We start from the raw sequence: 10,125 nt of genomic DNA on the forward strand, positions 1-10,125 counted from the left end.
GGCAGGTTTACGGATTGTCCATGCCTGTGGCTGTTTGCTTTGACCATCTGCCTGACCCATCCGTTCTGCATTCTTCTCCGGAAAGTTGGGATGCCAGTTGCATCCGCCCCCTCGGCTCTGCAAGAGAGGCACATTGTTCTCTGCTTAGGCCCACCATGAGAAAAGGAAAATGCCACCCAGAGGGATGCAGCTGGCGCAGAGAGTCGAGGGTGCCCACAACCCAGCGATTGTGGCACAGACTGGCATTTTCTCAGTTAGAATCACAACTTCTACTACTGCAAAAGCAAAGGGCAGGCTCAGTGTTGGTGAGCTTGTATTCAAGTCCCATTTTTTTTTTAAAAAAATGATCTGATCAGCTTGGTTTAAATCCTTACCGATAATAGACAGTATAACATTTTACTCCTTAGGACTTCTTGGCAAATTCTGTTTTCTCTTTTGATCCATCTTATTTTGTTCCCAACCTATATTTTAAACATTACGATTATGGGGGGAAAGGGGGGTTTTCCTGCTAACCAACAACAACAAAAAGGCCAGATAAAAAAAGACACAGAACTACCACAAATAGAGATAGTTCTGGACTTACAACCACAACTGAACCCAAAAGTTTTCAATGCTAAGCGAGGCAGTGAATTTTTTTCCCATTGTTTGAACTTTCTTACGCAGTTGTTAAATGAATCACTGCAGTTGTTAAGTTAGTAGTGTGGATGTAAAGTGAATCTGGCTTCGCTATTGACTTTGCTTGTCAAAAGGTGCCAAAAAGGATCACATGACTCTGGATCTTGGCAACCATCATAAATACATGCCAGTTGCCAAGTGTCCAGTTGTTGATTATATGACCCTCAGGATGCTGCAATGATCATAAGTCACATTTTTCAGAGCCGTAGTAACTTTGAAGAGTCACTAAATGAATAGTTGAAATTGGAGGACTACCTACTGTAATTGGCTATTTAATGGCCCATCAGCTGCATCCAAACATTCTCACCCTACCGATGGGAAGCTACATTTTGATAGCCCATCATCCCCAGCCTATTATTATTTTGGCAAGAGAGTCTCAAGTTTTCTAAAAGACCCAGCAGGGGATCAGATTTAAGGGTGCAAGGGAGCGTGTCACATTTCAAAGCAAGTGAAATGGGAAGACCACTTAAACTCATCTCAGGGTATCCTTTTCTAATATACATGGTCAGTTATGTTCAAATGTATAGGGCCGTGATGGCAAACCTATGGCACACTCCCTGTGGGCATGTGCACTGTTGCCAGCTGCTATTCTGGTTTACGGTGCATACACATGCACCAGCAGAAAATGGCCAAAAAAACAGCCCCAAAAAACAGCCTGAAAACGGCCCGAAAAACGGCCAAAAAAGCTTAAAAACTGGGTTTCCAGTGCTCTGGCGCACGCACATGCTCACGCATTCTGGTTTGGGCACTTGGTGCCAAACAGGTTCGCCATCACTGGTATAAGGATGAGGAACTATGGCCCTTTATGGCTTGTGAACTTCAATTTCCAGAATTCCTGAGGCAGCCATGATGGCTCAGGAATTCTGGGAGTTGAAGTCCACAGGTCATAAAGGCGGTATAGTTCCCCACCTCTGGTATACAGTTAGAACAGAAGGATTCACTGGCCTGTTTATTATTTATTTTTTTAAACAAATGTATAAGGTAAAGTTTTCCCTGAACATGCATGCTAGTCGTTTCCGTTTTCTAGGGGGCAGTGCTCATCTCCGTTTCTAAACCGAAGAGCCAGCGCTGTCCGAAGACAGAATCTCTGTTGGTCATGTGGCCGGCATGACTAAAGGCCGAAGGCACACTCAGCGCTGTTACCTTCCCACCAAATGTGGTCCCTATTTTTCTACTTGCATTTTTATGTGTTTTCGAAATGCTCGGTTGGCAGAAGCTGGGACAAGTAACGGGAGCTCACTCCATTATGTGGCGCTAGGGATTTGAACCGCTGAACTGCCGATCTTTCGGATCAACAAGCTCAGCATCTTAGCCACTGAGCCACTGCATCCCTAATAAACAAATGTCTATAGCTGCCCAATTCACACAGAGTGTCTCTGGGCAACTGTTATGTCGGTTACTGCAGTGAATTGATTTCACAGTTAAGTCCCACAGTTCTTCAGATAGAAAACAGGAGATCAGCTCCCAGTCTTAACCATGAAAGCCAACTGGGTGACTTTAAACCAGTTACTGACTCTCATTCCAACTGACCTCACAGGGTTGTTGTTGTGGGGAAAATAGGAGGGAAATGAGTTGTATTTGCTTGCCGTCTTGGTATAGAGGTTATCCTGATCTTACAAACATAATTGCACCCAAAATTTCCCTGACTAAGCAAGAGAGATATAAAGTGAGTTGCTCCCCATTTTACGACCTTTTCCTATGGTTGTTAAGCAAATCACTGAAGTTATTAAATGAATCATAAGGTTATTAAGCAAATCTGGCTTCCCCCATTGACTCGCAAATGACGATTCCAGGACCCTGAGATGCTGCAACCATCGTAAACACATGCTGGTTGCCAAGCGCAAAAATTTCAATCATGTGATTGTGGGAATGCTGGGTCAGTCATAAGTGTGAGCACCAGCAGTACGTCACTTTCTTCAACCATTGTAACTTCAAATGGTTACTAAACAAATGGTTTTAAACTGAGGACTACCAGTGGTGGGATTCATTTAGGTTTACCACAGGTTCACAACTGCGAGCGCATGCTCGTACCGCACACGCATGCCTTCCACCCATGCATGCATGCAGCTTTCCACGCATGTGCTTTGCTCGTGCGTGCAACATGCACATACGCATGCGGCACCAAAACAAGGCTACATAAGACGTTTTGGAGCTGGAGTGGGTGGGCAGGCTCACCTGCAGTTCCACTCTACCGATTCAAGTGAACCGGTCCGAAGCAGCTGAATACCACCTCTGAGGACTACCTACATGGCTTTACATATCCTTCTGGAGCAATGGTGGGTTCCTACTGGTTCGGACCGGTTCGGCCGAACTGGTAGTAGTTTGGCGGCCTGGGTCGCTGGAACCGGGTTCACTGAAAAAAGAGCGAACGACAAAACCGCGCCCACTAAACCGCGTTGACAAAACCGTGTGTTCTAAAGCGCTCCGACGAATGAGCGCTGAATCGCGCCGACAACAGCGCGGCAAGAGAAGTGTGCTGTAAAACTAAACCTAACCCTAAATGTAACGCTAAACCTAACCCTAACCCTAACCCTAACCCTAAATGTAACGCTAAACCTAAACCTAAACCTAAACGTAACGCTAAACCTAACCCTAACCCTAACCCTAAATCTAATCCTAAACCTAACCCTAAACCTAACCCTTACCTTAAGTTAAATCAGCTTTCTGTCGACGCGCTATTGTAAAACGCCCGTCTGTCTCCGCGCTGTTGTCGCCGTGCTGTTGTCGGCGCATTGATGACGTCGCGGTTTTAGCGACGCAGTTTAGTCGGGCACGGTTTTGTCGTTCGCCCTTTTGTCGGGTCACGCTGGAACCCGCAGCAATCCAAGTCTGCCATGCCCCCAAACCATTTCTGACGAGGGTGGCATCTTGTTTTTTGCTTCTGTACATGCACAGACCAATTTTTATTGCACTGCACATAGACAAGCGTGCGTGCTAGGCGTGGCCACGAGCGAACCGGCAGTATTGACTGCCGGAACCCATCCCTATTGTGGAGGCAGCTGGACTAGATATAGCGTAGGTCCAAACTCTTATGAATGGTAAAGTGACTGAAGCATGAGCAGAGTTATAAAGTCTGGTCATAAATTCTGCTCAGATTCCTGAATATTATTAGATTAGTTTCTGTCTTGATCTGTTGAAGAATCCGGTTTCCTAGAAATCACTGCTCAATGTTGTGAAGCCTTACTTTCCACCTGAAAACGCGGTTTCCAACAGAAGTGTCAGAGAAGTTTGACATTAAATGTCAGAGAAGCGTGACGTTAATAATCTTTATTAAATCTGTATTAACAAATTTACAACAAAAATACTCTATAGCAATATAGAATTTCTTCTTCATAGATAAATAAATCTCTGTCTGGATCAGGCCTGTCAGCTTTGGTATTGAAACCAAAATATATATTCTTCTGTATGTTAAATAGCAATAGAAATTATATGTGCAAAATAGTATCTTCTTGTTTCTTGTTTGCATACAACAGGAAGAGAAAAGGGAGGAGGAAGAGGATAGAGCATTACTGCCCCCTGCTGGTGTTTCAGCAACATGACTGAAACTCATATGTAGAAATATATGCAGATTTTTAAAAAGCCACAAATATATATACTTTATTAAAAAAAAAAAAGTGATAGAGAAAATCTCAGTCAGCCTTCCCCGATTTGATGTTCTCTGAATGAGTAGGGGCTACAGCAGTGTTTCCCAACTTTGGTAACTTTAAGATTGTGGAACTACAACTACAGCATGACTGGCTAAGGAATTCTGGGAGTTGAAGTCCACACATCTTAAAAGCTTTCAAAACTGAGAAATACTGGGCCACAGTGTCCAGAATTCCCAGGAATATGGCAGTCATGGTTAGGAATTCTAGGATTTACAGCCCCAACACAGCCAGTGGGAGTCTGCCATAGGTTGATCTTATTGAAGAGGACATCCTAATGCAGAAGTCTCCAAATTGGGCAATTTTAAGGCTTGTGGACTTCAATTCCCAGAATTCCTTAGCCAGCCATGCTGCTGGGGAATTCTGGGAGTTGAAGCCCACAAGTTTTAAAGTTGTCAAGTTTGAAGACCTCTGCTCTAATGCATTACAGAGTATAATACTGGTGCATTTTGAAGGGAGACTTTCATGCCCATGCTGCTGTGCACTATTTCAGGTGGAATTGACAAAATATTTTTTTTTAGATTTGGAAGGTACCTTGGAGGTCTTCTAGTCCAACCCCCTGTTCAGGTAGGAAACTCTGGTCCATTTCAGAGGAATGGTTGTCCAATCTCTTCTTAAAAACTTCCAGAGTTGTTGCATTCACTACCTTTGTCCTCTGACTGCCTGGATTTTAAGAACCTGGTTCAGATTCTCTTTTATTTTCCATTATCCAGCCTATTAAAATATCAAATCCTTGGATACATTCTTTGGTATTCACTCTTTAAGACAAGAAGAGAACGTTGAGGCTTAATCCAACACTTCCCAGAAAACAGATGTGTCTACATAGCTATTAGCAGCTGAGTTCAACCCAAGGGACAATTACCTTTTTTTTCAAACCAAGAAAAGTAAAATAGGGTCTGCTGCGACATGGTTTGCTAGAGAGTATCTGTGGGATGTGGGTCAAAAATTCAAGAGTGAAGCTGCCATCTTGATTTTTTTCATTTCCCCCTCTAGGGATGTTCCTGTTTTGCCAGCAGTTGTCTCCCACTTGAAAGAAGCGAACATTACAAGACTTTCTCGACTTAGGACCACAACTGAGACCAAAATTTCCATCGCCAGGCAAGTCAGTCGTTATTTTACGATGTTTCTTGCCAGCTGTTAAGTGAATCACTGCAGTTGTTAAGTTAGGCACATGGTTGTTAAGTGAATCTGGCCTTCCCATTGACTTTGCTTATCAGAAGGTCGCAAAAGGTGATCACATGACTCTAGGACACAGCATCCTTCATAAATACGATCTCGCGACCAAGTGGAAGCTACAATGGTCATAATGTGAACAATGGTCATAAGCCACTTTTTTCAGTGCCATTGCAACTTTGAAATGTCACTACATGAATGGTTGAAAGTCAAAGACTACCTGTAATCTATTTCTTCTTGCAAGGGAGGGATGTGAGATTAATGTGCCCCTTCCTACCAATCTTGATTCTATGAAAAAGTGAAGGATCAGAAGCCATGTTTCTGGTTCCATTCCATCAAAAGCCAGGCGCTGGAATCTGTAGATGTCTCGAGCTGCCACTCTGGAATAATCCACTTAGATGAGTCATGTCTCCAACTCACCAGAAGAGGGTGATCTTAGAACTTGGAGCAGAGGTTGGCGAACTGATGTTGGAAACCTAGATGTGTTTTAAAAGAGAGACCAGACCCAATGTTAGTTTTTACAATCCAGTATAACTACTAAAAGAGAATTGCATTTAATTGCATGACTTTAATCAGCTCAATCAATTGGCCAACTGATGCCATCCACTTGATTTGACCTTGATTCAGACTGGTACATTCTACCTAGCTCTTGTAGTTACTTCTTGGATGGTCTTCTGCAGTATTTGAATTGTGCCATCTGGGAATTATTAGTCTGAATATCGGAAAAGCATCCGGCTGCATTGTTGCAGGCTCAATCAGGCGGTCCAACTCTGGAAACTTTAAGACTGGGGAACTTCAACTCCCAGAATTCCTCAGTCAGCCATGCTGACTGGAGAATTCTGGGAGTTGAAGCCCATAAGTCTTAAAGTTGCCAAAGTTGGACATCCTTGGACTAGATGATTCCAAGACATGAAACCTCCAACTGCCACAGTGTGACTGAAATTCATGTATCACCAAATAACACCACCCTGAAGCTGTGATTGAATGGGATGCTCCAAACATGCCTTGAGATGACCAGATCTTGCTAACTGAGAAAGGCCAGGAAGCCAATTGCTTTGCTGCCAACCTTGGTTGAAGAAGAACTACAGATGCTCCAATGTGGAAGTATGGATGGCTAACCATACTCCCAAAAAGTTCCTGTCTCTTTTACAATGGTCTACATCTACCCCTATGTTATGGGTGCTTGGAAAGGAATTTTTGGAGCCATTATTGGCATGGATTCCTCTACAAATGCATCCTGGGATGCATTCAACCAAACATAATATCGGGGACAGCATCTGGAGCAAAAAAAGGCAAAGATTTCCCTCTCGGTCATGTCTGACTCTAGAGCACAGTGCTCATCTCAGTTTCTTGGCCGAGGAAGCCAGCCGGGGTGGGCTGATGGGGGTTCACATGGTTTTGGGCGATCCTCTAGCTAGGATTCTGCCCAGTTCAGCGAATCCCCAAATGCCACCCTGCCCTGCCCCTCCTATCCCACCTCTCCCAGGAGTCTCAATGCAGCCCGTTCATCATCGTGCCAGGTAAGTTCAGGGCCCACACGGAGCCTCGGGGAGGGGGAAAAAATGGCCTACCGGAGGTTCCGGAACCGGACCTGTTTCCAGCCTCCGGAGGAAGAAGGTTCCCCCCCCCCCCTGCCATGGTGCAGGAGGCCGACTAGGCCACACCCACCAAGGCATGCTCACCCAGCAAAGGGGCAGCAAACCCGTTGCTGCAATTTTTGAAGGCCACCCCTGGACCCAAGATTGTCTGAAGACAATTTCTGTGGTCATGCGGCCAGCATAGCGATATACCAAAGGTGCGTGGAACACTGTTACATTCCCACCAAAATGGTACCTATTTATCTACTTGCATTTGCATGCTTTCGAAATGGTAGGTGGGTAGGAGCTGAGGCAGGTAAAGGGAGCTCACCCCTTTGTGCGGAGCTCGAGTCTCAAACCCAGGCTGTTAACACTCCAGCTGACAGCACAACCCCATTTTTTCCAACATCTTTAAGAGTGGGACACAGAATAAGAGAACAAATTCTTGGCCTAGCTGAGTTCAAAGTTGCTTAAAAGGCTCTTGAATTCATTCAGCCCTTGTCCTTACAAGATGTCCCTCACAGCCTCTATATCAGGGGTGTCAAACTTGATTTCATTGAGGGCCACATTAGCATTGTATTTGACCTCGGGAAGCAGGGTGGGGACAGTGGTGGGTCCCGACCGGTTCAGACCAGTTTGGCCAAACTGGTAGTAGCTTGGCGGCCTGGGTCTTTGGAACTGGCAGCAACCCAAGCCGGCCATGCCCCTAAACTGGTTCTCCCAGCGGCGCATAGGCACCACCATCTTGTTTTTGCTTCTGTGCATGCGCATTGCAATTTTTGTTGTACTGCGCATGCGTGCGTGTCACGTCCCTGAGCAAACCAGCAGTAGCGGCTGCCGGAACCCACCACTGGGTGGGGGTGGCCAGCTATACGTCACTCGTGTTGGGGGTCCCTGTGGGGGCCCAAGAGCTCTGCCAGAGAAAATGAGCTGTTTCCTGGGTGGCCCTGGGGTCAGATTTAAGCACCCCGCTGGCCGGATCTGGTCCCTGGGCCTTGAGTTTGACACCCCTGCTCTATATTGCGTCTCTTATCATCCAGTCTGGCCTTTGCATTCCCTTTGCCCGTTTTCCTGCCTTCACCCATATTAGAAGTTCCACACCTTCAACAATTCAGCTTTTCCGGAAGAATGAGAAGAAGCCCGTGCCACTGGGCATGCTGGCACCAGCGCGAAATAATTCAGGACCCTTGCCTTGTGTCGGTGGCTTTGGTGGTGGGGTGAGGCAGTGGCGTTCTTCCCGCTGTTTCTGGAGAAGTTGCTGGTGAATAATATACTGAATATCATCCTGTAAGCCGCAAAGAAAAAAGGTGATATTCTGATCAACGTGAAATAGAATCCAGAAATCTTCTCTTGAGTGTCCCTGGATATGCTGTCCCAATCCACCTTCATTTGAAAGGATTCATCTGCTTATAATACAGATAGTCTTCAACTTACAACCACATTTAGGACCTGAATTTCCATTGCTAAGCAAGGACGTTGTAAAAGTGAGTTGCGTCAGGTTTTATGACGTTTTTTGCCACAGTTCAGTGACTCAAATGTAGTTTTTAGATTAATCATGCAGTCGTTAAGCAAATCCAGATTTTGCTTGTCAGAGGCATCTGGGAAATGGTTGTAGATGGCAATCACATAACCCTGGGACAGTGCAACAATCATACATATCCCCAGCAGTAGACTTATATACTGCTTCATAGTGCTTTATAACCCTCTCTAAGGGTTTACAGAGTCAGCCTATTTCTCCCAATCTGGGTCTTCATTTTACTGATTTTGGAAGGACAGAAGGCTGAGTCAACCTTGAGCTGGTCAGGATTGAACTCCTAGCAGTAGGCAGAGTTAGCAATAGCACTTAAACTTATATACCACTTCACTGTGATTTATAGCTCTCACTAAGCAGTTTACAGAGTCAATGTTTCCCCCTCAACAATCTGGTCCCCATTTTACTCCTCCGACCTTGGAAAGATGGAAGGCAGAGTCAACCTTCAGCCAGTCAGAATCGAACAGCTGTCAGTCGGCAGAGTTAGCCTGCAATACTGCATTCTAACCACCGCACTCCAACAGCTCTTTCCTCACATAAATACATGCTGGTTGCAGAGTGCCCAAATGTGTGTCATGTGACAGCGGAGATGCTGTGACGGTTGTCCTGTAAGATTGAGGGTTGCTTCTAGGTCATTTTTTTCAGTGCCTTTGTAACTTGGAACGATCATTCAACAAATGGTTGTAAGTCGAGGACGGCCTGTTATTTTGAATGAAAGGCACAATTTTGCTCTCAGAGACGCCAACTTCGAAAGTATTTTTGCCCCAAATGCTCAAAGCAAAGACAAAAAAAGAATGACTCTGATTTGGTTTTGGCTTTGTGGAAACGGAATGTCATAATTTGTTCCCAATAATAGAGTTGCATCATTTTGAAAGTGACGTTTCCTTTTCTCATACATTGGGGCATTCAATTGCAACCCAGAGCTCAATCAATAATGTTTGCTCAGTTTTTATTCTGCTGGCCCCAGCTCCAGACCATCCAGGTGCCTTCATTGGTTCTCGATTTACAACAATTCACTTAGTGACCATTCAAAGTTACAACATCACTGAAAAAAGTGATTTATGGCCATTATTCAGACGTACAACTCTCGAAGTCTCCCCAGGGTCACAAGGTTAAAATTCGGACACGTGGCAACTGACTCATTTTTATGACAGTCATGATGTGCCGGGATCACAGGATCCTTTTTTGTGACCTTCTAATAAGCAAAGTCAATGGAGAACTCAGACTCACTTGACAACTGTGTTACTTAACAATTGCAATGATTCATTTAACTACTATGGCAAGAAAGATCATAAAATGTGGTAAAACTCACTTAATAAATGTCTCACTTAGCACTAGAAATTTTAGGCTCAATTGTGGTTGTAAGTTGAGGACTACCTGTACAGTATCATAAATCCAACACAGGAAGAGAAAAAATATTTTAGCTCCTCCCTGGTTTGTTTCTGTGATTTTCTAAATTTCTAAACTCCTATACTTCTACCTCACTTGCATTTTATTATTTTCTATTTATTTATTTATTTTGCAC

The 10,125-nt window shown here is 44.6% G+C and overlaps 1 protein-coding gene across 1 annotated transcript in view; it reads right to left on the minus strand.

Moving 5' to 3' along the window:
* Positions 1–3,992: 3,992 nt before the first annotated feature.
* The window catches only part of BICDL2 (BICD family like cargo adaptor 2), a 32,238-nt gene continuing 26,105 nt past the window's right edge, over positions 3,993–10,125 (minus strand). The window contains exons 9-10 of the mRNA XM_032237309.1: positions 8,171–8,354; positions 3,993–5,968 (exon numbers count right to left, since the gene is read on the minus strand). Coding sequence (XP_032093200.1) covers positions 8,181–8,354 — 174 coding nt within the window. The 3' untranslated portion in view covers positions 3,993–5,968; positions 8,171–8,180. The remainder of the gene's footprint in view (positions 5,969–8,170; positions 8,355–10,125) is intronic.

This window comes from Thamnophis elegans, chromosome Z (assembly GCF_009769535.1).
Source record: "Thamnophis elegans isolate rThaEle1 chromosome Z, rThaEle1.pri, whole genome shotgun sequence".
In the NCBI taxonomy this organism is placed as follows: Eukaryota; Metazoa; Chordata; class Lepidosauria; order Squamata; family Colubridae; genus Thamnophis; species Thamnophis elegans.